Raw genomic sequence first — 26,887 nt, 5'->3', positions numbered from 1 at the left:
CGTGCACCCCAGGTTTTTGGGAAACGGTGGGGGGCGATGGGCCGCCCTTCCAGAAGCTTCCGGGGGGGCACTCTGTCCCCGCCCACCCGCAGCCTGAGACGGGGCGTCCGCGCCAGCCTCGGGCCTGCTGTGTGGCCTTGGGCAGGCGTCCGTGCCGCTCTGGGCTTTGTCCACGTCTGGGGAGGCACAGGGGCCCCCGCAAACGTTGTGACTTTTAAAACGAGGAGGGAGAAGCCAACTCCGGGGTCCGAGAAAGGGCCCGAGCTGCTCGGTGGCCGGCGCCTCTTTCGTGGACGTGGTGGGAGAACGTCGTTTCGAGTCTTTTCTGGTAGACGAAGCGGCGAGGCCCTCGGTGGCCGCCGCCGCGGGCAGGGGGCCCCCCGTCTGCGCTCGGGTGGGCCGCCGTGGCAGGGCCTCAGTTTCCCCGCCCGGCCGGGGCCCGCGCGGCAGCAGGTGCACTGGCGGTTGAAGGCGTCGCTTCCTGTGCGAGCGCACAGGGGCCTCCCCCGCGGGCGGAAGTGACAGTGCCCGCATGGCCCCCGGCGCCTCCGCTCTGAGGGGCTCCGGCCCCCCTCGCCGCCCCGCCTGGCGAGTCCACGCCCCCCCCGGCCAGGCCAGGAAGCCGCGTCGCCCCCCCACCCGCCCGGGGACAGCGGGAGCCCCTCGCCCGCCCTGGACTTGGGCAGAAGCAGCAGGTGCCACTTCCGGGGCCGGGGCAGGGCGGCGGGGGGCAGCTGAGTCGCCCCAGCAGGGCTGAGAGCAGCGGGGGGCGGGGAGGGGACCCCAGGCCCGGCGCCGGCCGCGGAGGCTCCGGCGGGCGTGCTTTGGCGCCGGGCCGGGCCTCAGTTTCCTTGCCGGTCTGTGGCGTGGCCTGAAGAGCGGGCCGCGAGCTGGCCGCCGGGGGCCGGTGGGGGCGTGCGGGGGCTGTGAAGGCCACCGCGGGGGGCTCGGGGACCGCCAGCGCGGGGCTGCTACGCCCTGGAAGCAGGCGGGGGCCCCTGGGGCCGCCTGACCGTGTTGCGTTTTACCTCCTGTGGTGCCTGGGGACAAAACTGAGGAACGAGACAGGGACTTAGAGCTTCCCCCGGCTGTGGCGTCAGCCCAGGGCAGCCCCCCGCCGGCCCCCCGTGGGGACCGCACCAGAGGCCGAGGTTCCTTCCCCGCCCCCACGCCGCACAGGCTGGGAATTGAGAGTATTGGTCAAACCAAAGACTCAGTGAACTCCTATTCATGTTTTAAAACCCCAACTCCCATGTCCACTCCCGCAGTCCGGGTTCCCCCAGCCCCTGTCCACCCGGCCCGGGCCTGAGTCCACAGGAGTGGACCGGCTGTGCCCAGCTCCGTCCCCCTGCGCTAGGGGCTCCCTGGGGGCTGGGGCTGAAGCGTCCCAGGGGCCCTGGCAGGGTGGGCCAAGACGTGGCCGGCTGACGATGGGGCAGAGTGACCTTGCTTCCAGGCTCAGGGGACCCGAGGGGCGGCGAGGCGCGGCCTGGCTCGGGGCCGGTCCTGGGGAGGCCCGGAGCTCCCGTCCTACGCCCCGGCCCGTCGCCCCGCGCCTCAGGCTCCCGGCTGCGCCGCGCGCCCGGGCCATGAATTATGGATGGGGCCTGCCGGCTCCAGTGACAAGCCGGCCTCCGCCTGCCGGGCTCGGCCTCCCCAGCCGCGCCGCCCGCGCAGCCCCTTCCAGGGCCGGCCTGGGTCCCCCCGCGGGGCCGCGGCTAGACCTTGCTTCTCGTTCTGCAGATGGGGAAACTGAGGCACAGCGCCGGCCAGTGACTCGGGCGCCAGGTGAGCACGGGCCCCGGGGGGGTCCGAGTCGTGACTTGCGGGGGTCCGATGATGCCAGCGGGTGACCTCGGGGGGGCAAGCTCCCCGCCTCGGGGGGCCGCGGTCGAGGGGTTCAGGAGACGCCCCCCCCGCCCCGCGTGGCCGATCACAGGCCCCCGCGTCCGCCTCTCACCCCGGCGCTTCTCCCGCAGAGGCCGCCCCGGGGAGGAGCCGAGGGTGCGGGTCTGGGCCTGGCGGTCCAGGGAGCAGATCCGCTGCCGCCTCCTGGCTGAGTGACCTTGGCAAGTGACTTCCCTCTGGGAGCTTCTGTTTCCCCATCTTTGCAGTGACCCAGAGCTTCCCTGCCCAGCCCAGGGCTGCTCCAGCCCCGACCTGTGCACTCCTATTCATGCTTCAAAACCCCAACTCACATGCCCTCTCCTCCAGTCCGGGCTCCCCTGTCCCTCTTTCTCGCCCACCCCTGAGCCGCGGGACTGGGGTCTCCTCGGTGGCCACTCCCGCGCCTGACTCAGCACAGGGACCCTGGCACACACCCAGCCCTGGAGGGCTGGAAATCCCCCTCTCTGGGCCTCAGACGTGCCCTTTCCTTCAGGCAGGCACCGGCTGCCGGGGCTGACGGGGGCGTGCGGCGACCACCAGGATGTCGTATTTTGGGGAGCACTTTTGGGTAAGTAAGACCCTCCCGTCGGGGGGTTGGGGGGCTCGTGGGCGTGGCCTTGGGCGGGTGTTGCGGGGCTGGGGTCCAGGGCCCGCGCGCTCCCGGCGACGAGCAAGTGCAGGGTCAGCGGCGGCTCCCGGCTCGCGGGGACATTCCGGCGGGAATTTCCAAGCCCGGCTGGGGGGTTTCTGGGCTCGGCCCCCCGCAGACCCCTCACCCCGCGACGGGGGAGCGTGCTTGCGTTCATTCGCTGATTCATTCATTCACCACCCCCCCACCTGCTCTGGGAGACGCGGGGGTCCTGGCCCAGGGCTGAGCCCAGGCTCGGGGGCCCCGGGGGGGCGGCAAGGAGGGCAGGAGCGCGTAGCCGCACAGACCCGGCGTCCCTGGACGGAGAAGGGACAGGCGGGGGCAGCCAGGACAAAAGGCGGCACGGACGACCCTGGCGGCAAGCTCGGGGCCCGGGCCAGGCCACTGGGGAGCCACGGAGGGTGCTTGAGCGGAGGAGGGGCCCCGGCCGCAGCCCCTTCCCCAGTTGCAAGGCCTGAGCTGGCAGAGAGGAGGCCCGTTGCTAGGCGACTGGTTGCCCCTGGCAACAGGCCAGCTCCCGCCCTCCCCAGCTGGGGCTCCTTTGATTGGCTCTTCTGTTCTTAAAGGGGCGACACCCCTTTGCCACCCGTTGGGGGTGCGCGGGGGTCCGGTCTCCGCCCGGGCCCCCGGGTCGGGCTCCACACGAGGGGCTGCCCCTCCCTGGACCTCGGGTGGCATCTAGGGGCTCGGGAGACCGAGTGGGGGTCGCCTCGCCCGCGTCTTGGAACCCCGACAGCGGCGTCTAAATTTACCCTCCGTCCCCCTCAGCGGCGCGAGGCGCCTCCGTCTGTCTTAATCGCACGCGGCCCGCGCGCCTGCTGCGGGAACCCGGGATCCGCAGCGGGAAATAGCAGCCGCCCCCAGATCTCGTCCCCCCACCCCGGCGGCCCGGCGCAGAGCGCCCAGGAGCTCGGGGTGCAGGGCTCGAAAGTGGGGGGCCTTGGGCGGCTGGCTTCGCCTCCCCGAGCCTCAGTTTCCCCATCTGGGAAAGGGCGTTGAAACGCCGGCTGTGGCCGCGTCTGTTAATCGTGGTTTGCGTTTGGGGGCGCGGGGGGGTCCCTGCGGGGAGATGGGCGCGTGGAGGGCGCCGGGGAGCCACGGGAGAAGCGTGAGCAGGAGAGGCGCACGGTGGGGCCGAGTTTGAAAGCTCCCGCCGGGGCCCCGGGGGCTCGGGGAGGAGCAGGAGGGAGGCAGCGCCGCGGGGGGCTCTGCCAGGCCCGGGCACCCGGCCAGCGGCTGGCCCCGCGTCAGCCCAGATGCCGGCCTGGGCGGCGGTGCCTGGCGCAGCCTCACCCGCGGGTGCCCCGGGCGGGGCGGGCGGGGGCGGCTCGCCCACCGCCACGGGGGGTGGGTGGGTGGCGATTTGCCAGCCTCGCCCGGCCGAGGGGCTGGCGCGGCAGGTGTGACGCCGCCCCGCTGTGCCAGGGAAGCCACGGGCCCGAGGTGACCCGGTGCTTTCAAAGGCAGGCGCGCCGGGCGGCCTGGAAGGCGCGGCTGTGAGGCAGCGCGCGGGGAAACAGGGCGGCCGAGGGGGCCCGGGAAGGCCGGGCGGGGACCCTGGAGAGGTGGAAGGACCCGCAGGGACGGAAAGAGGAGCGAGATGCCAGCGGGTGTTTGCTGTGTTGCCAGCCGGGCCAGGAGGAAGCCGAGAGGAGAAAGGCGATTCTAGGCCCGGGACTCGGAGCTTTAGCTGCTGGGCAATAGGGAGCCACTGACGCTTCCAGGATGAGGGAGTTGACACTGGGAGGTCTGGGCTCGAGGCCCGATCCACCTGCGCTTGACTCCCCGGGCCGGGACGTTGGCTTTAGCCCACACGCTCCCTGCTACTGGAGGCGTGAACTCCTGGGCAGAGGCGCGCGCCGTTGTCGCTTAGGGGGACCCGGCGCGCACAGAGCACTTTCCAGGGAGGAGTGTGGCAGAGTGGGCGCGGCGGTGACGTGCGCTACGGCGGTGGGTCCCTCCAGAGCCGCCTCTGTGTGACCTAGTGCAGGGCCCTGCTTGGTGCCAAAAGGCCTGTGATTTCCCCGGATGCCCGCCCATCTGCCCGTTTTAAAATGCAGTTTGGTCGAGACGTCTTCCCTCGCCACACACTCCATCCCCACCATCTCCCTTTTTTTTTTTTTTTAAGATTTATTTATTTCTCTCCCCTTTCCCCCATTGTCTGCTCTCTGTGTCCATTTGCAGTGTGTTCTTCTGTGTCTGCTTGCATTCTTGTCAGCAGCACCGGGAATCTGTGTCTTTTTGTTGCGTCATCTCGTTGTGTCAGCTCTCCGTGTGTGTGGCGCCATTCCTGGGCAGGCTGCACTTTCTTTCGCTCTGCGCGGCTCTCCTTACCGGGCGTACTCCTTGCACGTGGGGCTCCCCTACGCGGGGGACACCCCTGCGTGGCACAGCACTCCTTGTTCGCATCAGCACTGCGCATGGCCCAGCTGCACACAGGTCAGGAGGCCCGGGGTTTTAACCGTGGACCTCCCATGTGTAGACAGATGCCCTATCCATTGCGTCCACTTCCCTCATCTCCCTTTTGAATGGGCAGCTCGGGGATCGGACCCGCCGCCCCTCCCAGGCAGAGGCTCTGGCTGGCAATAAAAGATACCTGAGGCCTTATTTTCCCTGTCTCCAGCATTGTGACGAGGGGTCTGGGTTTCCACTTAGAAGAGTGGCAAAAGCTGCCCTTTTAAAAATCAACGTAGAGGAGTGGATGTGGCTCAGATGGTTGAGCATCTGCTTCCAAAATGGGAGGTCCTGGGTTCGGTTCCTGGTGCCTCATGCAAAAAACAGAAACAAATAACAGCCAAAACAAACGAGATAACTCAGGGAAGCTGATGTGGCTCAGTGGTTGAGCACCAGCCTCCACATACCAGGTCTCGTTTTAATCCCTAGTCCCTGGTACCTCAAAAAAAAATTATTTGAGGGAAGAAACATGAGCAAAATTAAAGGACAATGCTAAACAGCAACCACCACAAATCAGTGGAAACCGAGGGGCACTTGGTTTGCGCGTTCAGTCAGCACTCCCAGACACGCCTTCCGCGTTGGAGCCCACTGTGGGTTCTCCGAGGGGCAGAAAACACAACTGCAGGGACTCAAACTCCAGGGGTCCTATTGGCTCACGACATTGAAAAGCTGTGGGGTGATATGGCTTTCAGGCTCGGTTTGATCCAGCAGCTCAACTCAGGACACTTTAAATTTGGACTCTCTCCAATCCAGCTTCTTTGCAAAGTTTATGGTTTTTGCTTGGTCTCCACCAGTATCTTTTGTGACCAAATAATTCCTCATTTCTGGAAAGACGCAGACAGGAAAGCAGCGGCACAGAGGTCCCTTGCGTCGCCGGGGAGGACGCCCCTCCCTCAGCCAGGAGACAAAAGTCTCGGACTTTTCCCTGGGTGGACCCACTTCAGGCTCAGGAGCCGATCCCGGCTACCAGGGGCGACCGACATGCTGATTGGCTCAGGCCTGAACCAATCCCTGCGGCGGGGTGGGGATGGACTCTCCTGATTGGCTCCTGCCCCCCCGTTGCTAGGCAACCCGGTCCCCTGCATCCCTCCTCCCCATCCCTTGCAGGGGGAGAAGAACCACGGCTTCGAGGTGCTGTACCACTGCGTGAAGCAGGGCCCGGCCGCCACCAAGGAGCTGGCGGACTTCATCCGGGAGCGGTGAGGCCCCGCCCCGCCCGGAGGCCCCGCCCACCCACAAGGGAGCCCCGCCCTCCCCGTGGCCCAGGAAAGCCCCGCCCACTCCCCACAAGGAGGTCCCGCCCGCTTCCCAGTCCAGGAAAGTCCCGCCCACCCCCCCCTGCCCATGAAAGCCCCGCCCACCCCGCAAGGAAGCCCGCCCACTCGCCCAGCCCCCCGGCAGCTCCGCCCACTCCCGCCCGGGAAGCCACGCCCGCTCGCGCCCCCGCCCCCCCCCCCCCCGTCCAGTTGGTCCCGCCCACTTCCCCGTCCGGGAAAGCCCCGCCCACATATGCGGTCACGCCACGCTGGTGGGGCCCCCCCCACCCGCTCCCCGCCCGCTGCCCCGCCCGGGAAGCCCCGCCCACTGCCCTGTCTGGGAAGCCCCGCCCGGGAAGCCCCGCCCACTACCCTTCCCTGGGAAGTCCCGCGTGCGCGCGCACACACACACACACACTGGACACAGGCAGCCCCCCCCTCCTCTGCCCGGGAAGCCCCTCCCACTCGCCGCCCACGAAGCCCCGCCCACTCCCGTCCGGGAAGTCACGCCCACTGCCCCCGTCCAGGAAAGGCTCCGCCCCCCGCTCCCCCCCCCCCGCAGGAAGCCCCACCCACTCGCCCCCCACCCGCTCCCCCTGCCCGGCCTGCCCTGCCGGGGGCTCCGGACGCCAAAGGGGCTGCAAGGCCGCAGCCCCCAGCGCTCTGCTCGCCCCCCATGCTCGCCCCCCCCGGCCTCGCCCTGACAGCGCCTCCTGGGAAGGAATCTTAAACAGCACCCCCACAAGAGACCCTCAGACACCCCCGCCCCTCCGCGAGGACAGGCACGCGCCCCTGAGCCGGGAGGGCGCAGCCGCCGCGCCCCAGGGCCTCGCCGCCCCCGCTGCCCCCGGCTCAGCCCCCGCCCTGGACCCGCGTCCCCGCCCGGCAGCCGCCGCCAGGCTCGCTCTCCCGGGGGGCGCCACGCGGGGCCCCTCGCCCCCCTCCCCGTGGGCCCCGAAGCGCGCGCGCTCAGGCCGCGCCCCCGGCGCTCTGCCCCCCAGGGCCGCCGTGGAAGAGACCTACTCCAAGGCGATGGCGAAGCTTTCCAAGCTGGCGAGCAGCGGGGCCCCCGCGGGGTGAGTGGGCGCCGCGGCCAGAGCGAGACGCGCGTTCCTTCCCCGCACGCGCGCTCGGCCGCAGCCCCCCACGCCCTGGGCGCCTTAACCGCAGCCGCAGCAGCGGAGGAGCGGGCGCGGGGGGCTGGGGAGGGGCCGGCAGTGCGCCCCCGGGGCGGGCGCAGCTCCTGGGAGCCGAGGAGAGGGCCGGGGAGGAGACCCCGGCAGGCCAGGCGTGCAAAGGCCCTGGGGCCGCGGGAAGGAGCAGGCGGCAGGTGGGGCTGGGGGCGGGCGACTCCTAAGCACGGAGGAGGCGGGGTCCCGGGAGCCTTTTGCCAGGTTCCCCGCGGCTGTGGGGGGAGGCCCGGGGGCGCTTCCGTGATCTGGGGGCTTTGGGCAGCTGCCCGCGGGTATCAGGAGGGTCCTGGAGCCCGAGCGGGCATGGGGGGGTCCTGGGGGCAGATCCCGGCTCCGACGCGCCGTGGCTGGGGGCCCCTGGGTGGGCTACGGAGTCACCGTGCCTCAGTTTCCCCACCTGGTGCGGTCGTCGTGAGGGCGAACTGGCTCTGAGCAGAGACGCGCAGCGGGGCCGGCGCCCAGTGGGTGCCCGGGGGGCGGTGGGGGGGCTGCTGACCCCCCGGTGTGACCCGGCCGGTCTCCAGGACGTTCGCCCCGCTCTGGGAAGTCTTCCGGGTGTCGTCGGACAAGCTGGCGCTGTGCCACCTGGAGCTGACGCGGAAGCTGCAGGACCTCATCAAGGACGTGCTGCGCTACGGCGAGGAACAGCTGAAGGCGCACAAGAAGGTGGGGTGCAGGCCCCCCCACACCCGGCCCCCGGAAGCTGGGGAGGCGGGAAAGGATACCCCGAGCCTCGCGGGGCCACCTCCGCGGAGCCCAGAGCGCAAGGCCGAGCGCGCCCTCGGCCCCTCCGCCAGGACCCCGGGAGGCCCGCAGCTCCGTGCGCCCCGTTCCTAGACGCCCCCAAACCCGGAGCCGGGGGGCTAGCGCGCCTTCCGGGCTCGGGTCGCCCCAGTGCTCCGGCCGCACCTTCTAGAACCGACGAGGCTCTGCCCCCGCGGCTGTGGAGTTCGGGGCTGGGGGAGGCGCGGCTTCTCCAGGTTTCGTGCCATGCAAATCCCAGACACGAGGGTTTGGGACGCCGTGGGGGGGGGGCTCTGGGCGCGGCGGGCGCACCCACTCCCCTCGGCCGCCCCCGCAGTGCAAGGAGGAGGCGGTGGGCACCCTGGACGCCGTGCAGGCCCTGGCCGGCGTCTCCCAGCTGCTGCCCAAGACGCGCGAGAACTACCTGAGCCGCTGCCTGGAGCAGGAGCGGCTGCGCCGGGAGAGCACGAGCCAGAAGGAGCTGGACAAGGTGGGCCGGGCGGCTGCGCCCCCTCCCCGGGCCCCTGCGCGACCCCCCCTACCCGGCCTGACCCCGGACCCCCCCCCCCCCGTGCCCCCCCAGGCCGAGGCGAAGACCAAGAAGGCGGCCGAGAGCCTGCGGCGCTCCGTGGAGAAGTACAACGCGGCCCGCGCCGACTTCGAGCAGAAGATGCTGGACTCGGCGCTGGTGAGGCCGCGCCCCCGGGCCCCGGCTTACAGCCCCCGGCCTCGAGGCGGGTGGGCCGGGGTGGCGGTGATTTTGAAGGCATCCTGTGCCTCGGTTTCCCCACCTGCGACAGGGAGCTCAGCGCGGTGCCGGGGCTGCCGTGAATATCTCAGCCGTTTTCTCTGCTGCTACAGGGGAGCTTTTGAACAAGGGGAGGGCTTAGATGTTGGGAAGGCGGGGGTCCGGCCCGGCCTCCGCCCCCACGACTGCGCGGCCCCCCCTGGACCCAGGCGTGTGACTGTGATCGGAATCTCAGGGTTATCCGTGAGAATTTCTCGAGGCATGAGTGAGGGAAGCCTTCGTGCAAACCGATGGAGATTTATAGGCGCAGGGAATGGAAAAGGCCGGGGCTGGGGCTTCAGGCACAGCTGGATCCGGGCGCTCGGCCCGCGTTGGCGGGAAATCCCGCCTCGCTGCTCCCCCGCTGGTTTCCACTCTGGGGGGGCCTACCCCGGCAAGCAGACGCGCGCACGGCAGAACGGCCCCCGCTGCCTCCCCGGGCGACGCGAGCCACTCGTTCCCCCCTGTTCCGGCGGAAACCAGCCGCGGAGGCGGGGCTGGGGAGTTCTGAGGGGCGGGCTGGGCGCCGGGGCGCCCCTGGGACCCCCCCCCGAGCTCCCCGGCTGCCCCCCCCCCCACAGCGCTTCCAGGCCATGGAGGAGACGCACCTGCAGCACATGAAGGCACTGCTGGGTTCCTACGCGCACTCGGTGGAGGACACCCACGTGCAGATCGGGCAGGTGAGGCGGCGGGCGCGGGGGCGGGGGGCGCCGGGCCGGGGGCCGCTCGGTGACACCCCAGCCCGCGCCAGGTCCACGAGGAGTTCAAGCAGAACATAGACAACGTCAGCGTGGAGATGCTGCTGCGCAAGTTCGCGGAGAGCCGCGGGACAGGCCGGGAGAAGCCAGGTGAGGCTGGGGGGCCGCTGGCGGGGCCCGGCTGGGGGAAGAGCGGGGGGCCCGGGGCCCGGGGCTGCTGCTGCAGGGCAACATCCAGAGCCTGAACGCCCCGGGCCTCAGTTTGCGCATCAGAGAAATGGGCGGACAGAGAGCTGCCTCGTAGCCTCGTAGGAGGAGGACGTGGCTCCGAACCTCACGTATAAATCCCTCAGTTCCCCGAGGGGTCTGGAGGGCCAGGCCCAGTTGTCCGGACTTTATTACCCGAGGGAGCCACCGAGGGTTGCTGAGCAGAAGACGAGGGTTGGGGAGGAGTGGAGCGCAGCCGCTTTGGCGTCAGGCTCGGGTTCCCGAGGCGCTGTGTGACCGGGAGGAGGGTCTTGACTTCTCTGAGCCTCAGTTTCCACCCTTGGTGGTGTCGGCATCTTGGGGATGGGATGCAGCTGGAGGGTGGGGCGTGTCCTGGCACACAGTAGGCGCTCAGCAGAGGCCCCTCCCCAGGCCGGCTGCTCCCAGCACCCCCTTCGGCCCCTCCCCGGCCCCCCCCCCAGCTCAGGAACCTTCCGTGGCTCCCCCCCCCCAGGGCCTCTGGACTTCGAGGCGTACAGCGCGGCCGCCCTGCAGGAAGGCAAGTACGTCTGGGCCTGGGTGCCCAGGCTGGCCCCGGGGGCGCGGGGGCAGGCGGGGGCGGGACGGGGTGCCCCCCACTTACCCCCCCCCGCCTGACCCACAGCAATGAAGCGTCTGCGCGGAGCCAAGGCCTTTCGCCTCCCAGGACTGAGCTGGCGCGAGCGGGAGTCCCGTGGGGCCACGTGAGGAAGCGCCCAGCCGGCCCGGGCACAGGCTAGCCCGATCCCCCCCATGCTAGCCCGAGTCCCCTCCAGGCTAGCCCGATTCCCTCCCCCAGGCTAGACCGATTCCTCCTCCCAGGCTAGCCCGATCCCCCCCATGCTAGCCCGATTCCCTCCCCCAGGCTAGACCAATTCCTCCTCCCAGGCTAGCCCGGGAGTCCTCCTCCCGCGCACAAGTTCCCAGGCCAGCCGAGAATGACGGAACCCAGGCTAGCCCCGAGCCCCTGCCTAGGCTAGCCCAGGACTGCGCCTTTGCCGAGGCTAGCCCCCACATCCCCTCGCCTCCCAGGCCAGCCCTCCAGGCCGGCTCACAGATGTTTTTTTTTTGAGGGCACCCGTGCCGGGGCTGGCCCCCCTCCCGGACCCCAGGGTCCCCCTCCTCAGGGCTAGCTCCCGACTGCTCAGCCAGGGGCTGGCCCGGGGGCCGTGTGGGTGCCGGGGGCCGGGGCCGGGGCGGGGCCGTGCGGGGTGGGGGGTGGGCGCTGACACCATCTTTCTCTCCATCCCAGAGACCCCCTGGAGCCCAGTTCAGGGGTGAGTGTCACGGGAGGGGTGGGACGGGCGGAGCGGGGGCGGCGCGGCCGGGGAGCCAGTCCCGCCGGCTGTGGGCTCCTGGGCGCACACCCAGCCTCAGTTTCCCCCCGGTCCCCTCTCGGCAGGGGAGGGCGTCCTCGTCCTCAGGGCAGAGCCGGCTCTCGGCACCGGAGTTGCCTTCAGGCCGGGGCTGGGCGGGGGGCAGAGGCGCCGGGCGTTTCTGGGGAGACCCTAACCCCGCTGCCCCCCCAGATGTGTCCAGAGGTGGATGAAGAAGGCTTTACCGTCCGGCCGGATGCGGCTCCCCAGAGCAATATCCTCCTGAGCGCCCCCTGGGGGCCGTCGTCAGCACTGCAAGGACAAAAGCGCGGGTGGGCAGGGCCTGCTGGAGCCCCCCCCCCATGTGCCTGCGGAGCCCCCGGCGTAAAGGAGGCAGAGCCGGATGCAGATGCCCTCCCAGTCGGGTCAGGGCTGGGCTGGAGGGACAGAGGGACGCTTCCCGGAAGAGGGGCACCGGCGTTGGGGTTTAGCAGTTGAATAGGAGTTCACAGGGGAAGGGAGGGCGTGGCTTGTGCGGAGGTCTGGGGGGTCGCGGCAAACACGCAGGGTCAGGGCGGAGGGCGGCCAGTGCTGGGAGGTGGGATGGGTTAGGGTTAGGGTGTTAGGGTCAGGGTCAGGGTCAGGATTAGGGTTTTAGGGTCAGGGTCGGGTAGGGTCAGGCTAGGGAGGGTTAGGGTTTGGGTTTTCGGGTCAGGGTCAGGTTTTTAGTGTTAGGGTCAAGGTCATGTCACGGTTGGGTTAGTGTCAGAGTCAGGTCAGTTAGAGTTAAGGTCGGGATCAAGGTCAAGGTTTTAGGGTCAGGGTCGGGTTAGGTTTAGGGTTTTAGGGTTTGGGTCAGGTTCAGGTCAGATAGGGTCAAGGTCAGGTCAAGGTCAGGTCAGTTAGGGTTAGGGTCAGGTCAAGGTCGGGTTAGGGTTAGGGTTTTAGGATCAGGGTCAGAGTTTTAGGGTCTGGGTCAGGTTTGGGTCAGGGTCAGGTTATAGGGTCAGGGTCAAGGTCGGGTCAAGGTCGGGTCAGGGTCAGGTCAGGGAGGCCCCTAGCCGTCGGCTTGGCCCTTGACCGCACGCACGCCCGGCGGAGCCTGCCCGCTGCTCGTCCAGCGACTCCGACTTCGACGACGAGGAGCCGCGCAAGTTCTTCGTGCACATCAAACCGGCGCCCGCCCGGCCCCCCGCCTGCAGCGCCGAGGCGGCGGCCGCGCAGCTCAGGGCCACGGCCGGCAGCCTCATCCTTCCTCCCGGCCCCGGGGTGAGGCGGGCGGCCTGCTGGGGGGCGCTGGTGGCCGTGCCCGGCCTGACACCACCCTCTCTGTCCACAGGGCACCATGAGGCGCCACTCTTCACGTGAGTAGCCCGCTGGGGGTCTGGGTTAGGGGCGGCGCAGGTGGAGGGGAGGCGGGGCCGGGGCCAGGGATGGAGCCTGCAGCGCAGGTGTGGGTTCGAATCCTAGCTCTAGCTGTGTGACTTCAGACCGGTGCTTAGCCACTCTGAACCTCAGTCTCTTCTTCAGTAACATGGGGTCATTATGAGAAGTAAACGAGAGCCAAAAGGCAGGGGCAGCTGGGCCAGAGAAAGCACTGAACTTGGAGGCTGGCGCAGGGTCGGAGCCCTCCCTGCTCGCTTGCCGGGCCCCTGGGCACCGGTTGCGCAGCCCGAAGCCTGGGGCTCAGACGAGGAGCGCAGCAGGCAGGCTGATGGTGGGACTCAGAGCCCGCGTCTCTCGTAGGGGATGCTGCTGGGAAGCCACCGAGGCCGCGATCCGCCCCAAGGACCAGCTGGTGGGTCCCGCGTGGGGGGTGGGCTCAGGCCACTTGGTCACTCTTTCAGTGGGCATTTATTGAGTGCCTGCTGTATGCCCGTGCTGGTCTAGGCTCCGGGGACAGTGGGGTGAGCAAGACAGGTCATCCTCTCCGTCCCATTTGAGTGAGTCCCGATGTTAAAAGTGGCGACTAAATCAGGGCGTTCTCGCCACTGCCAAGTGCTGGGGAGGAAAGGCAGCAGCGGCCGGGGCTCCTCACTGGGGGGGGCTCTCAGGCCAGGCCCTGAGGGGGGGCAGGCCAGGCCAGCGCAGCGCTGGGGCCACGCAGCCGCGGGCACGGCGTTGCAGGCCGTGGGGGGGCCACGTGGAGGGAGCAGCCCCCCACGCGCCCCTGCACCCCCAGCTGTGCGGAGAAGCTGCAGGCGGACGAGCAGGTGTCCAGGAGCCTCTGGCCGCCGCTGGAGTCCGCGTTGGACCACGAGGACTTCACAGGTGCCGGGGGCGGGGCTTCGGGGCATGGGCGTGGCCGGGGGGAGGTGGGCCTGGCTGAGGCGCAGGCGGGCGGGCCGGGGTGGGCGTGGCCACGGTTGGTGGGCGTGGCCAGGAAGAAGGCGGGCGCTGGTGGGGTAACCCCGCCCAGAAGGCCTGGCACGCCAGGCCCCTTGCTATGAGTGGGCGTGGCCAGCGGGCGCGGATAGAGGTGGCCCCGCCCAGAAGGCGTGGCCGGGAACGCACCTTATGAGCGGGCGTGTCCTGCACGGGCGGGCGTGGCCAACGAATGGGCGGGGATGCGGCGAGGATAACTTCCTCGTGCTGGGCGGGGCCTCCACCGGGCGTGGCCAGGGAGAGGGCGGGCACGGGATGCCCCTTCCTTGGGTGGGCGTGGCCACAGCGGGTGGGCGTGGCCCGCAGACGCTGGTGGAGGCGGCCCCGCCCAGAAGGCGTGGCCAGGAACGCACCTTACTAATGGGTGTGACCTGCATTGGTGGGCGTGGCCGGCGGGAATGGGCGGGGACGTGGTCGGGATAACTTCCTCGTGCTGGGCGGGGCCTCCACCGGGCGTGGCCAGGGAGAGGGCGGACAAGGAGGCCCCTTCCTGTGGGCGTGGCCCGCGGGTGCTGGTTGGGCGGCCCCGCCCAGAAGGCGTGGCCAGGACCGCAATTTATGAATGGGCATGGCCTGCATGGGTGGGCGTGGCCGACGGGAATGGGCGGGGAAGTGGCCGGGATAACTTCCCCGTGCTGGGCGGGGCCTCGCCTGGGCGGGGCCTCCGCTGGGCGGGGCCTGCGCCCACCGCCCCCTCCCCTCCTCACAGGCTCCAGCGGCCTCGGCTTCACCTCCAGCCCCTCCCCCTTCTCCTCCTCGTCGCCCGAGAACGTGGAGGACTCGGGCCTGGACTCCCCGTTCCACGCGGTGCCCGGCCCCTCCCCGGACTCCTGGGTTCCCCGCCCGGGGACCCCGCAGAGCCCGCCGGCCCGGAGGGCGCCGCCCCCTGACTCGAGGGGGGCGCGGGCCCCGCCGCCCCCGGACTCCCCGCAGCCGCTCGCACCGTCGCCGGGCCCCTGGGGCGTGGAGGCCGGGGCGGGAGGTGAGTCCCGGGTCCCGGGTTCGAGAGGGGCGGCAGGGCCTGGGGTCTGGAGGGGGCGTCGGGACAGCAGGGCCCCAAGGCGGGCAGCAGCCTGGGGGCGCCACGAGCTGGCCGCTCAGGGTCGTCGGGGGGCGGAGGTGTAGGGTGGGGGTCGTCCGGGGGGGGGCCGTCTGAGCCGAGGCTGCACGGAGCAGAGGGAGGTCCGGGCTCGGCCGTGCAAAGGCCCTGTGGCCGGAGCCAGGGGCAAACGAGTCTGGCGGGACCTGACGCCCCTGGTGGAGGGGGAGGGGGAGGCACCCTCGGGTCCAGACTAGGGTGGAGGGAAGTGGAGGGCAGGCTCGGGTGTGCCAGCCTGGGGGTCCAGGATTGGGGGGGCAGCCCGAAGCAGGGGAGGGGGTGAGAATCTGGGCTGGGGTCCCGGGGCCTGTGCCTTGAGGTGTCCGTTCGGAGAGGCAAAGCTGCCCCCCCAGGGGGCCTGTGGAGGTGTCAGGGAAGCCAGGCTGGGGGTCGCCCGGGGGGGAGGGCTGTGACCTCAGGAGGCCCCCAGGGGCGGTGACCGGGCGCCATGGTGGGTAGAGAGGGGTCTGGGGGGGCTGTGAGGGGCATCGAGTGGGCCGTGTCCCTCAACGCCCGACTGCTTGGGTGGTCTCTGAAGACCCTCTGCCCCCCATCCATCGCCTGGCTCCTAAGCATCCAGCCCTGGCTTGCGTACTCCCAACGACGGGGCGCTCACCCCCTCTCGGCCGCCTGCCTGCGGTCTGGGGGCCGTGTGGCCTCTCTGCAGCGCCGAGGCGGCAGCCTTTCCCTCCGGGTGCTCAGGGTCTCCCCGGCGCACCCCGCCTCCCAGACCCCTGCCCCCGCGGCCCCGGGCAGCGTCTCACCAGCGCTGGCCTCTGCACCCCCTCCCCAGAGCTGCCGCCCGCTCTCGGCGACCCAGCGGCCAGGGAGGGCCTGGCCGCCCCCTCCCGGAGGCCCCGCTCCAAGAAGGCGTCCTGCCCCCTGGCGCGCAGCAACGGGGACCTGGTAGGGCGAGGGGCCTGGGGGGTTGAGGGGGTCTGGGGGGGCCGAGGGCCTGGGGGGGGGCTGAGGGGGCATGGGGGGCACAAGGGGCCCAGGGGTTCGGGCCTGGGGGGTTGAGGGGGCCGGGGGGCGGGCGGGGGCCAGCTCCCAGGCTCTTGGGGCTCACAGCCCAGCTCCTCTCCTTCTCCCCCAGTTTCGCTCCCTGAGCCCGGAACGGCCCAGCTTCTCCCACACAGCACACGGTAGGGGGCCGGGGGTCGCCCTCTGGGTGGGCGGCGCTGGCAGGGGCGGGGCTCTGGGCCGGGCGCTCACTCTCTCTGCCTGTCCCCGTCCCGCCCCCCACCCCGTCCCCAGGCGCCTCTCGAGGCCCCAGCCCCGTGGTCCTGGGCTCCCAGGACGCCCTGCCGGTGGCCACGGCCTTCACGGAGTACGTCCACGCCTGTTTCCGTGGCCACAGCCCCAGGTACGCTGTGCGGGGACGGCGAAGGCGCACCAGGAGGCGCCTGGTCCCCGTCAGTGGCCTGAGGGCGACGGGAGCCTGCAGGGGCATCGAGCTGGAGGGGGCAAGGCTGGAGCCCGGCGAGGGGCCTGGGGGCATCGCCCTGTAAAGGAAAAACCACAGGAAGAGGACAGTGTTGGACCTGAAGTCCCAGCCCAGGACAGCCACAGAACAGGGTGTTTTGCTGCGAGCTTCCTGGGAGCCTGGGAGAAAAGGGAAATAGGACGGGGCCCTTCCCTCTCCATTCAGCCCGAGGCCCCGGATCGCTGCGGTTTGGGGGAAGGTTGGGGCAGTGTCCTCAGGGCCTGGGGGGCCCCCCCGAGCCAACGCCCAGCCTCCCCCCCCATCCCCGCAGCTGCCTGGCGCGAGTCACCGGGGAGCTGACCATGACCTTCCCAGCGGGCATCGTGCGCGTGTTCTCGGGGTCCCCGGCGCCCCCTGTCCTCAGCTTCCGCCTGGTGCACAAGGCCCCCATCGAGCACTTCCAGCCCAACGCCGACCTGCTCTTCAGGTGCCGCGCGCGGGGGGGCGCGGGCCGGGGGCCCCTGGGGAGGGGCGGCGCGGGCCCGGGCAGGGGCCGGCCCTCCGCGAGGGGGGGTGACGGCGCCGTCCCTCCGCAGCGACCCTTCCCAGAGCGACCCCGAGGCCAAGGACTTCTGGCTGAACATGGCGGCGCTGACCGAGGCCCTGCAGCGCCAGGCGCAGCAGAACCCGGCGGCCTCTTACTACAACGTGGTGCTGCTGCGCTACCAGGTGCGCGGGGGCGCGGCGCGGGGAGGGGGCCCGAGGGCAGGGCCGCGGACGGGGGCGCGGGTGGAAGGGCGCGCGGGGTGAGGGCGAGTGCGCGAGGGCAGGGGCGGGAGGACGGGGGCGTCGGGAGGAGGCGCGGGTGCAGGGGCGATGGGGCGGGTGCGCGAGGGCGCGGAGACGAGGGCGCGGGTGCGCGGGCGCGGTGTGCGCGGGGCGGGTGCGCGGGGTGGGGCGGGGCTCGGGGGCGCGCGCCTCCCGGCTCCTGCGGGAAACCTGGTGCCACGGCCGCTCCCGCCTGGGAACGCGCGGCGGGGGGCGCGCCGCTCGGGGGCGCGCGCAGCGTGGGTCGTGGCGGGACAGGGCAGCGCGGCGGGCGCGGCCCGCGGCACCGGTGGGCAGCCCCGTCCCGCCCGCAGCTGTCCCGGCCGGGCGCGCAGGCCGTGCCCCTGCAGCTGAGCGCGCACTGGCAGTGCGGCGCCAGCCTGACGCGCGTGTCGGTGGAGTACAGCTACCGCCCGGGCGCCACGGCCGTGCCCACGCCGCTCACCAACTTCCAGATCGGGCTGCCCGTGGGCGAGCGCGTGACCAACGTCCGCCTGCAGCCGGCCGCCACCTGGTGAGGGCGTGCGCTCGGCGGGGGGGGGGGGGGCCGGGGTCCCACAGCGGCCTCAGAGCCGCCCCCACCCGGGCGTTCCGACCCCGTGACCCACCCTGCGGGAGGGAGGGCAGCCCCGCCCCGCGCGCGGAGCCCCGTTTACAGAAGGGGAAACTGAGTCACCGGTGCGAGGTCTCCCCAGGACTTGAGCCCTTGGGGACAGAGGACCCCAAAGCATCGCCCTAGCTCAAAGCCGCGGGACCCTTTGGCCGGCTGCTCACCACGCCGCGCTGCATTGCGCAGATGGGGAAACCGAGGCACGAGAGGGCGGTGGGCTGGCTGGGGAAAACCTAACCGAGGGGTGCTGGCTGCCAGGAACCTGGAGGAGAAGCGGCTCCTGTGGAAGCTTCCAGACGTGTCCGAGGCCGGGGGTGAGTTCCAGCTCAGGCCGGGGGCGCGGGAGGCCGGAAGGCGCCGGAGCGGCTGACCTTGGCTAGCGGTGGCCCCAGGACAGAGGCTTCTCGCCCACTGCCGGGCCCCTCCCGTGAGCCCAGGGATCCCCGCTCAGGGCCCCGGGGACCCCTAAAATTCTGACTCCCCCCATGCTCTCCTGGCGGGCACTCGGGGTGCTCCGGCCACTTGGCAACTGTACACAAAGTTGCCACGAACGTTGCCGCGGAAAGGGGAGCCGTTCCGGGGGGCGCACGGCAGGTGCAAAGGCCCCGGGGCCGGGCCCGAGCAGGAGGGGACGCTGGAGGGGACGGGCGCGGGGGCGCCGCTGACCCTCGCGTCCCCCCCAGGCTCCGGCCGCCTCTCGGCCAGCTGGGAGCCGTGCCCGGGGCCCAGCACCCCCAGCCCGGTGGCCGCGCAGTTCACCGGCGAGGGGGCCACGCTCTCGGGCGTCGACGTGGAGCTGGTGGGCAGCGGCTACCGCATGTCGCTGGTCAAGAGGAGATTCGCCACAGGTACGCCCCCCCGCGCCCCGGAAGCCGGCGCCGCGCCAGGTGCGGCGGGGGCGCGTGTGGGGGGGGCGCGGGCCCCGGGGAGTCGGGGCCCCCTGGCCCTCCTGCCCCCACAGGCGGGTACCGGGGAGCGGGGACAGGTGCTGCGGAGTGTGGGGGGCTCAGAGTCCAGGACCCTCCCTCACGCCGCCGTCCCCTCCCCAGGGATGTACCTGGTGAGCTGCTGAGGCTGCGGGGGGCCGAGGAGCCCCCGGGGGGCCGGCGCCCCCCCAGCTCGTGCCCTGGTGCTCACTGGCCGCTCTCACCGGACCCTGCGCCCCCCACCCCGCCCCGGCCTCCACGCAGAGGGGCCCACACGCCGCCTGGCTGGGCCAGAGACCCGCGCCCCCCCCATGCCGAGCTCGCGCAGGGCCCGGCCTTTTAATGTTCTTTGAGAAAAACACTCTATTTTCTAATAAAACAATAAACGAGCTCTGTCCTGCGCCCCGAGCTTCCTTCACACCAACTGGGGTGGGGACCGGGCCGCAGGGAGCAATGGGGGCCCCAGGTGAGGGGAGCCAGGGAGGCTCCCTAAGGCAGGGGCGTTCTAAGTGGGGCTTTGTGGGGTGAATAGGAGTTTGCAAGGTGGGCCGTTGCCTCCCAAGCAGAGGGCTGGCAAAGCAATCGGGTGACCCATGAATACCGAGCGCCTACTGTATGCCAGGTGCTGGGGGCACAGCTATGAGCAGGACAAAGCTCGCGGAGCCCGGCAGCCTGCGTTTGGGACCTGCTTGGCCACAAACGGCTGTGTGGCTTTGATCAAGTGACCTGATGTCTCTGGGCCTCAGCTTCCTCGCGTGGAAACCACGTCAGCTGGTGACTGTGGGGGCTGAAAGCTTAGAGCAGCGCCTGGGCCGGGAGCCGGGGGGTGGGGGGGCTGGCTGCAATTGTGGGGGGCAGCGGCGGGCAGGCCAGGGCTGGCGTCCCTTTTACTGAGATGACAGTCGCGGAGCCTGGAAGCGGCCGCCTCAGAGAAAGGCATCCGGCCCTCAGCGCGCAGCTGCCGCCACCGTCTGCGTCGCGTTCCAGAACATTCTCAGCACCCCAGGGGAGACCCCGGGCCCCCTCGGAGCCGCCGCGCGCTCCCCCTCCCCGCCCGGCAGCCTCTGAGCCGCTCTCCGTGTCCGTGGAGCTGCGCGGGGGGGAAGATTGCGCGAGGACCCCGGAAGCGCCGCCGCCCCCCGCGCCTCTCGCCCCGCACGGCCCCCGGGCCACCCCTCCCCCTCTTGGTTACTTTCCTTTCTCTTCTTTTCTCGTGCCCGGGAGGCAGGCGCTCAACCGCGGAACCCGGCCGCTCCTTCTTTAGGGCCGGCTCTGTGCGCCCCTCCCCGTGGGCGCGCGCGCGGCTGCGTCTGCCCTCTGGCCACTGCCTGGACCCTGCCCGGCGCCGCCCGCTTCCCCCCCCCCCCCCAGACCTTCCCGCTCTTGGGGGGCCGCCTGTGAGGGCATCAGAGGTCCGCTACTCCGCCGCCGCCCAGGATCCTCCTCCCGCCGGGACCCGCCCGTGGCTCCCAGCGGGGGGCGGGCCCGAAGCCACTTCCTCCCAGAGGTGCGCGCCCTGCCGCGGGGCGGGGGATGCGCAAGGCCGCGACCCCGGTCACCGCGCGGGGGTCCCGCGGGGCGGGGGGGGGTCCCGCGGGGCGGGGGCCGCCTCCAGCCTCCCCACCTGAGGACCCAGGGGCTAGCCCCTCCCCACAGAGGGGGAAACGGAGGCACAGCCGGAGCCCGGGGATGGGAAACAGGGACTGCCCACTGCGCCCACGGCGGGAACCTGCCCCCCCCATAGGGGTCAAGTCTGGACGCGGGGGGGGGGGGTCCCGACTTGCGCCCCCAGAGCTCAGGGCTGTGTTTGGGCTTCCAGGGCCTTCCCCGGCAGCCCACGCGGGGTGGCCTTCGCGGTTCTGGAATTTTCGATCCCCCTGCAGAGCCCCGCGCGCGCCCCGCGCCCCGCCTCCGCGCGTTGCTTCCTCGCTGGGCCCGGCCGGGGGGGGGCGGTGCCAGGGGCTGGGAAGGAGCTGCTGGGCCTGGGGGGGGCCCGGACCCGCGGCGGGGGGCGGAGGAGGGGGCGGGAGGAAGGGAGGGGGCGGGAGGGGGCGGAGGAGGGGGCGGGAGGGGGAGGAAGGAAGGGGCGGGGGGAAGGGGGCGGCGCGGGCGAGGGCGCTTCCCTGCCTCCGAGCCGCGGGGCCGCGCGCCCAGGGGACCTCGCCGGCGGGGAGCGAGCGGTGAGGCGAACTCGGGGGGCTGGGGGCTCCCGCGCACTCGGGGAGGGGGTCGCCCCGCAGAGCTGGGTCCGGCCGCGGGCCCCGAGGCGCGACCCCGCAGCCGCGCCCCCTCCCCGGCGTGGGCGGGCGCGGGGTGCAGGGCGCGGGGCGCAGGGCGCGGGGCGCAGGGGCGCGGGGCGCGGGGCGCTCAGTAGGCGCCGGCGGCTCCGGGCCAGGCGGGCGGGGACCCCCGCCGTCTGTGGAGAGGACCCCCAGCCAACCCCCCCCACGACCTCGGAGTGTGCCTCAGTTTCCCCGTTGTGAGAAGGGAGCGCGCACGGGCCGTGGCGCGGGCGCCCGCGGCAGAGGCTTCTGTGCTTAGCCGATTCCGGGCCCCTGGGGGCCGCGGGCCGGCGGATTTCCGCGTCTGGGCCTCAGTTTCCCCATCCGTCACGCGGGGCTCCTGGCAGGCGGCGAGGGGGGAACGAACTGAGCCGGGGGCGACCCCGCGCGCCCACCTGCGGCCGTCGCGGGATCGTAAAAAAGAATGTCGTGCCCCCCCCTTTCCACGTGGCTGGGTTTCCGGGGTCAGGGAGGAAACTGGGCTCCCCCCCCCCCCCCCGGTCCCCGGGGGCTCGGGCTCCCCAGCGGCAGCCCCTGCGCGCATGCGCGGGGGGAGCTGGCGGCCCCCCGGGGGGCTGGCACCTGCGCAGGAGAGCGAGGTGTGGCCTCCGCGCGCCACCCTGCCACCCCCGCGGCGAGGGGACCCCGGCAGGTGCCCAGCCCCTGCGCCCCCCCCCCCGGCCAGGTTTTGGGGCGCCTGCCCTCCTGGCGGGAGCCTGGCCCCACCTCACCGCGCGGCGGGGAGCTCACTACCAGCCCAGCCCCCCGGGGCTGCCTCACGCTCCGTGCCTCGGTTTCCCCACCCGTCACAGCAGGCTCACGCAGCCGTCCCTCTAGAGGGGCGGATGGCGGGAGGGCGCCCGGCCGTCAGCTCGCTTGGAGAGCGTGGGGGCCCCCTCGGGGGGTCTCTGGGGCGCACGGCACCCCCTCCGCCTGCCTCAGTTTCCTCCTGGGAAATTGGGCCTGCCAGCCCCCCCCCCCCCAGCCTCCCTGACGCGCGCGGGCGCCCTGGGCGTCTCCGGGCGGGGGCGCCGCTCATCCGTGAGTCACCTGCGTGTCGCCAGGGCCCACGGGCCGGAGAGGAAGGACGAGGTGCAAAGGGCGCCCCCGCCCGCTGCCATCTGCTCCCCGAGACAGCGCGGCGCTGCCGCCGCCGGCGGGGTGGGTGGACACAAGGTCGCGCCGCCCCCCCCCCCCGGCTTTCCAAGCGGCCACCCGGGGGGCCCGTGGTGAGACGGGGGACCCCACCTGCCCTCCCTGACAGGTGTCCCGTCCCCCCAAAGGCCCCGGCGAGCGAGCGGGGGGCTCGGCCTCGCGGTCCGCATCTTCCCGGCTCGCTCCCCACGGAAGCCCCTCGAGCGCGGCCCCCCCACTGCTGCGCACGCCTCCCGGGACCCCCAGTGCTCGGCCCTCCCCCCCCGGGCCCCACGCCCGCCCGGGACGCGCCCCCCAGGCTCCCCCCGAGCCCCTCGTCCCTCGACCGCGTCTGTTGAGGCTGTGGGGGCCGGGGCTGGCGCCACGCTCGGGGCCCGCATACAGCAGGTGCTCAGCAGGTGCTCCGAGGCGACGGGGCGACGCGGGCGGGGCGTTTGGGGGGGCCGCCCGGCGCCTGCGTCTCTCGCCCCCCCCGTGGCCGCTCCGCGTCGCGCGCCGTCCCCCTCGGTGACAGCCCCGCGCTGACGGGAGCGCCGGCGGCCGCGCGCCTTTGCGGTCCCCGCTTCCAGGACTTTGGGGCGCGCGTGCGGGGCTTGCGGGGCCGCGCGGCCGCTGCTGGTTGAGCTGTGGGACCCGCCGGCTCCCCGCGGCTCCAGTCGCCCCGTTGTCAGCCTCGTGGGCCCGGGGAAGCGGCGCCCCGCCCCGGCTGGCGCCCCAAGGTGGGGTCTCCCGCGCCCACCGCGCCCCCCCACTTCCTGCCTCGGGCCGCGGCGCCTCCCCGCGAGCTGGGAACCCACAGCAGGTGCCGCGTCCTCGCGGCCCTGGGCGCCCCACGCCGTGTCACCGGGTCGCCGGCCTGGGGTGGGGCCCCCTGGGGGGAGGGGTCCCGGGGGGGAGGGGCTCGGCCGTGCCCCACTCCTGTCCCCGCGGGGTCCCCAGGGGAACAGCATGGCGGCAGAGGGAACAGCCAGTGCGAAGCCCAGACTGGGCCCAGAAACTGGCCTCCGCGCTCAGCGCCGATTCCCCTGCTGCCGATCTCCAGGGCTCAGAGAGGCCGAGCTGTTTTCCCAGGGGCACACAGCGGCCCGGGCGCTGCGCGGGGACGGGGTCGGGCGTGCGGGGAGCCGGGAGAGGCCACCTCACGGCCCCAGGCGGACGCCTGCCTGCGCGAGGGCGACGGCCCCGGGGGTCCCGCCGGGGGCTGAGGGGCCCGGGGACGCTGTTTCAGGCGCTGTCGGGAGCCCGAGGTGACCCCAGCTCGGCGCAGGCGCCCCAGGACAGGCCGAGGTAAGCGCGGGGCCGCAGCGCGGGTCGCTCAGCGGACGCTGACCGGGTGCCCACCGGACGCCCGCGGGCCCCTGCGGGCGGGGGGCCCGCTCGGGAGGCCACAGGGCGGGAGGCCCGCAGTCGGGCTCCAGGGTCTGTGCTCTCGGGGGCCCGGGGTGTCCGGTGCCCCTCGCATGAGCCGGGAGGTCCTGCCTTGGGTCTAATCCATCGCTTTCATGCTGCACTGGACAGATGATCACATCCAGGGCTGGGAAACAGCATAGACGCCAGTTTCCAAACATGGAATCCTTGGGGAAGGGACCAAGGGCTTGGTGTGAGGAAGGCAAACTTCCAGGAGGAAGGGTCATAGAGCTGGGGCTCTGAAGGGTGCATAGGAGTTTGCCAGAGATAAAGTTAAACTCACGTTTATTCTTGATCACATCAAGCCGTTCTTGCCTCCTCCATGGTCTGTCTCAGGCAGGTTTCCTCCAAGGCCCCCTCTATAGGTGGGCAACCGAGTCCAGCTTACGGGGTACACAGCCACAGACCTCCTCCTCTACAAGCTCCTCATCTGGGAAGACAGCCAGAGCCACACACCCCCAGCGCTGCGGGACTAGGGCAGGACCCGAGAGAGAGTTGCCAAACAGGGCGGACTTCACGAGGGAAGGATCATTTGAGATGGTTTTGAAGGAAGAGTAGGAGTTTTCCAAGGAAGACCCTGAACTAAGTTTGGCTTGTGCAGGGCAGGAGGGGCCTCTGAGGGGCTGGGGGCAGAGCGAGGAAGGACGAGAGGGCTTGTGCTCTGAGCTTCCCGGAGGGGGGAGTGAAGAGGGAAGCAGGAGGAACGTGCTGCTGAAGGGGGGCATTTTTGAGACTGCTGGCAGCTCCAGGTTGGGGGCACTCGGACTCGGGGTCCCCCCGGAGTCCCTCCTAGACGGGGTGGGCGGGGGACTTATCTGCAGGGCTCAGCCCGCCTGGGCACCTGCCCAGGTGCGCCCAGGGGCGGGGCCTCCAGGGCGGGGCTCGGCGCCCCAGCGGCTCGTTGTTCCTCCGCAGGCACCGCCAGGACCTGCCGGCATGCGGGGTCAACGCGCGCGCGCGGGCCTGTGCGCCCTGGGCGCCGCCGCCCTCCTCTTCCTCGCGGGCCTGCGCGTGGCCCCGCCCGCCTGCCCGCGCCCCGCGCCCACGGAGCCCCCGGAGCCCCCCGCGCCCTCGGCCGCGCCCCCCGCGCCCCCCGCGCCCCCGGCCGCGCGCTGCGGGGCCAACGCGTCGGCGGCGGAGCAGCCGGGCTTCGCGGAGCTGCCGCGGCGCGTGCGGGACTTCCTGCGGTTCCGGCACTGCCGGCGCTTCGCGCTGCTGCAGGACGCGCCCCGCGCCAAGTGCGCGCCGCCGCCCTTCCTGCTGCTCGCCGTCAAGTCCGCGCCGCGCCACCTCGAGCGCCGCGAGCTCGTGCGCCGCACCTGGGGGCGCGAGCGGCAGGTGCGGGGCGCGCAGCTGCGCCGCCTCTTCCTCGTGGGCACCGCGGCCGAGCCGCGCGAGGCGCGCAAGGTGAACCGGCTGCTGGCGCTGGAGGCGCGCTGCGCACGGCGACGTGCTGCAGTGGGACTTCCACGACACCTTCTTCAACCTCTCGCTCAAGCAGGTGCGCCCCCCCACGGCCCCCACGGCCCCCACCGCCCCCCACGGCCCCCACGGCCCCCACGGCCCCCACGGCCCCCACCGCCCCCACTGCCTCCCACTGCCTCCCACTGTCCCCCCACTGCCCCGCACTGCCCCCAACAGCCCCGCACTGCCCCCCACGGCCTCCACCGCCCCCACGGCCCCCACCGCCCCCACCGCCCCCACTGCCTCCCACTGTCCCCCCACTGCCCCGCACTGCCCCCAACAGCCCCGCACTGCCCCCCACGGCCCCCACCGGCCCCCACTGCCTCCCACTGTCCCCCCACGGCCCCCCACGGCCCCCACGGCCCCCCACGGCCCCCACCGGCCCCCACCGCCCCCCCACGGCCCCCCACGGCCCCCACGGCCCCCACCGGCCCCCACCGCCCCCCACGGCCCCGCACTGCCCCCAACGGCCCCGCACTGCCCCCCACCGGCCCCCACCGCCCCCCCACGGCCCCCACCGCCCCCACCGCCCCCCACGGCCCCCACGGCCCCCCACGGCCCCCACGGCCCCCACCGGCCCCCACCGCCCCCCACGTCCCCCCACTGTCCCCCACCGTCCCCCACGGCCCCGCACTGCCCCCCGCTGCCCCCCACTGTCCCCCACTGTCCCCCCACTGCCCCCCACCACTCCTGCCCCCACTGCCCCCCACCGCTCCTGCCCCCACTGCCACCCACTGCCCCCAACAGCTCCGCGCTGCCCCCCACTGTCCCCCACTGTCCCCCCACTGCCCCCCACGGCCCCCCACTGCCCCCCACCGCTCCTGCCCCCACTGCCCCCCACTGCCCCCCACCGCTCCTGCCCCCACTGTCCCCCCATGCCCCCCACTGCCCCCACTGCCCCCTCCACTGCCCCCTCCACTGTCCCCCATTGCCCCTCACTGCCCCCCACTGCCCCCTCCACTGCCCCCTGCTGCCCCCCACTGCCTCCTCCACTGACCCCCCCACTGCCCCCTCCACTGTCCCCCATTGCCCCTCACTGCCCCCCGCTGCCCCCCACTGTCCCCACTGCTCTCCTGTGCCACTGGCCTCTGGAGTCTTCTCCCAGGGGGGGAGGCGGGAGCACTGGGCCCTGAGTCTCCGCGCCCAGACCCCGGAGCCCGAGGAGCCGCGTTCCCAAGCGCAGGCCCCACCGCACGTTCTGGGGAAACGGCCCGAGGGCGGGAGAGCAGCCCCCGGCCCGAGCGAGCGCACAGCCCGCCGGGAGAGGCAGATGCTCAGGAGCGATGGCACGCTTAATCACCTAAAGGCGGAGCGCGAAGGAATTGCAATAAACGTAAACGTGACAATTTTCGGGCACTTTCCCGTGCCTCGGGGACCGTCGTCCCTGCGGACCCCCCGCACCGCCGAGGCAGGTCCCGCCCGGCGACGCCCCGTCCTCAAGGCTGGGCCCCGCCCGCAGGTGCTGTTCCTCGAGTGGCAGCAGGCGCGGTGTCCCAACGCCAGCTTCCTGCTCAGCGGGGACGACGACGTCTTCGCGCACACGGACAACATGGTCGCCTACCTGCAGGACCACCAGCCCGACCGCCACCTCTTCGTGGGACACCTGATCCTCAACGTGGGTCCCGTCCGGTCGCCCGAGAGCAAGTACTACGTGCCGCAGGCGGTGACGCGGGCCGAGCGCTACCCGCCGTACTGCGGGGGCGGCGGCCTCCTGCTGTCCCGCTTCACGCTGGCCGCCGTGGCCCGGGCCGCCCGCGCCCTGGACGTCTTCCCCATCGACGACGTCTTCCTGGGCATGTGCCTGGAGCACGCGGGGCTGCGGCCGGCCTCGCACGCCGGCATCCGCACCGCGGGCGTGCGCGCCCCCGCCGAGCGCGAGAGCTCGTTCGACCCCTGCTTCTACCGCGAGCTGCTGCTGGTGCACCGCTTCCTGCCCTACGAGATGCTGCTCATGTGGGAGGCGCTGAGCCGGCCCGCGCCTCGCGTGCGGCAAGCAGGTGCGGGTGTACTGAGCGCGCAGCGTGCCGAGCGCGGGTGTACTGAGCGCGCAGCGTGCCGAGCGCAGGTGTGCCGAG

The 26,887-nt window shown here is 72.4% G+C and overlaps 2 protein-coding genes across 3 annotated transcripts; both read left to right on the top strand.

The window, feature by feature from the left end:
* Window positions 1–1,988: 1,988 nt before the first annotated feature.
* Window positions 1,989–18,894, top strand: FCHO1 (FCH and mu domain containing endocytic adaptor 1). Of its 2 annotated transcripts, none has more exons than XM_058292813.2 (27): window positions 1,989–2,073; window positions 2,385–2,455; window positions 6,098–6,189; window positions 7,248–7,322; window positions 7,964–8,105; window positions 8,521–8,673; window positions 8,767–8,871; window positions 9,552–9,650; window positions 9,722–9,818; window positions 10,390–10,434; window positions 10,540–10,618; window positions 11,167–11,191; window positions 11,444–11,504; window positions 12,321–12,499; window positions 12,570–12,594; window positions 12,977–13,028; window positions 13,413–13,501; window positions 14,325–14,597; window positions 15,508–15,620; window positions 15,811–15,859; window positions 15,972–16,080; window positions 16,472–16,627; window positions 16,737–16,869; window positions 17,375–17,482; window positions 17,837–17,892; window positions 18,262–18,426; window positions 18,628–18,894. In XM_058292813.2, exons 2-27 carry the CDS (start codon window positions 2,429–2,431, stop codon window positions 18,845–18,847), a joined length of 2,727 nt encoding a protein of 908 aa, XP_058148796.1. In that variant the 5' UTR covers window positions 1,989–2,073; window positions 2,385–2,428; the 3' UTR covers window positions 18,848–18,894. The 2 variants fall into 2 exon arrangements, with proteins under 2 accessions (XP_058148796.1, XP_058148797.1); XM_058292814.2 differs by having other exon boundaries at window positions 17,283–17,482.
* Window positions 18,895–20,636: 1,742 nt separating this feature from the next.
* B3GNT3 (UDP-GlcNAc:betaGal beta-1,3-N-acetylglucosaminyltransferase 3) lies at window positions 20,637–26,887 on the top strand. The gene is given in 6 exon segments (XM_058292815.2): window positions 20,637–20,684; window positions 23,170–23,228; window positions 23,689–24,785; window positions 24,787–24,849; window positions 26,272–26,784; window positions 26,786–26,887. Coding segments are annotated over 4 exon segments (1,116 nt in total). The 5' UTR covers window positions 20,637–20,684; window positions 23,170–23,228; window positions 23,689–24,284; the 3' UTR covers window positions 26,825–26,887.

The sequence above is a fragment of the Dasypus novemcinctus genome, unplaced genomic scaffold (assembly GCF_030445035.2).
Source record: "Dasypus novemcinctus isolate mDasNov1 unplaced genomic scaffold, mDasNov1.1.hap2 scaffold_302, whole genome shotgun sequence".
NCBI lineage: Eukaryota > Metazoa > Chordata > Mammalia > Cingulata > Dasypodidae > Dasypus > Dasypus novemcinctus.
This window is presented reverse-complemented; position numbering and strand designations above follow the sequence as displayed.

Coding starts and splice junctions, on each gene's coding strand:
- FCHO1 (XM_058292813.2), top strand. CDS start 2,429: ATGTCGTATTTTGGGGAGCACTTTTGG. Junction 10,619..11,166: donor CGGGAGTCCCGTGGGGCCAC/GTGAGGAAGCGC, acceptor TCTCCATCCCAG/AGACCCCCTGGAGCCCAGTT. Junction 15,621..15,810: donor CGCGCAGCAACGGGGACCTG/GTAGGGCGAGGG, acceptor CTTCTCCCCCAG/TTTCGCTCCCTGAGCCCGGA.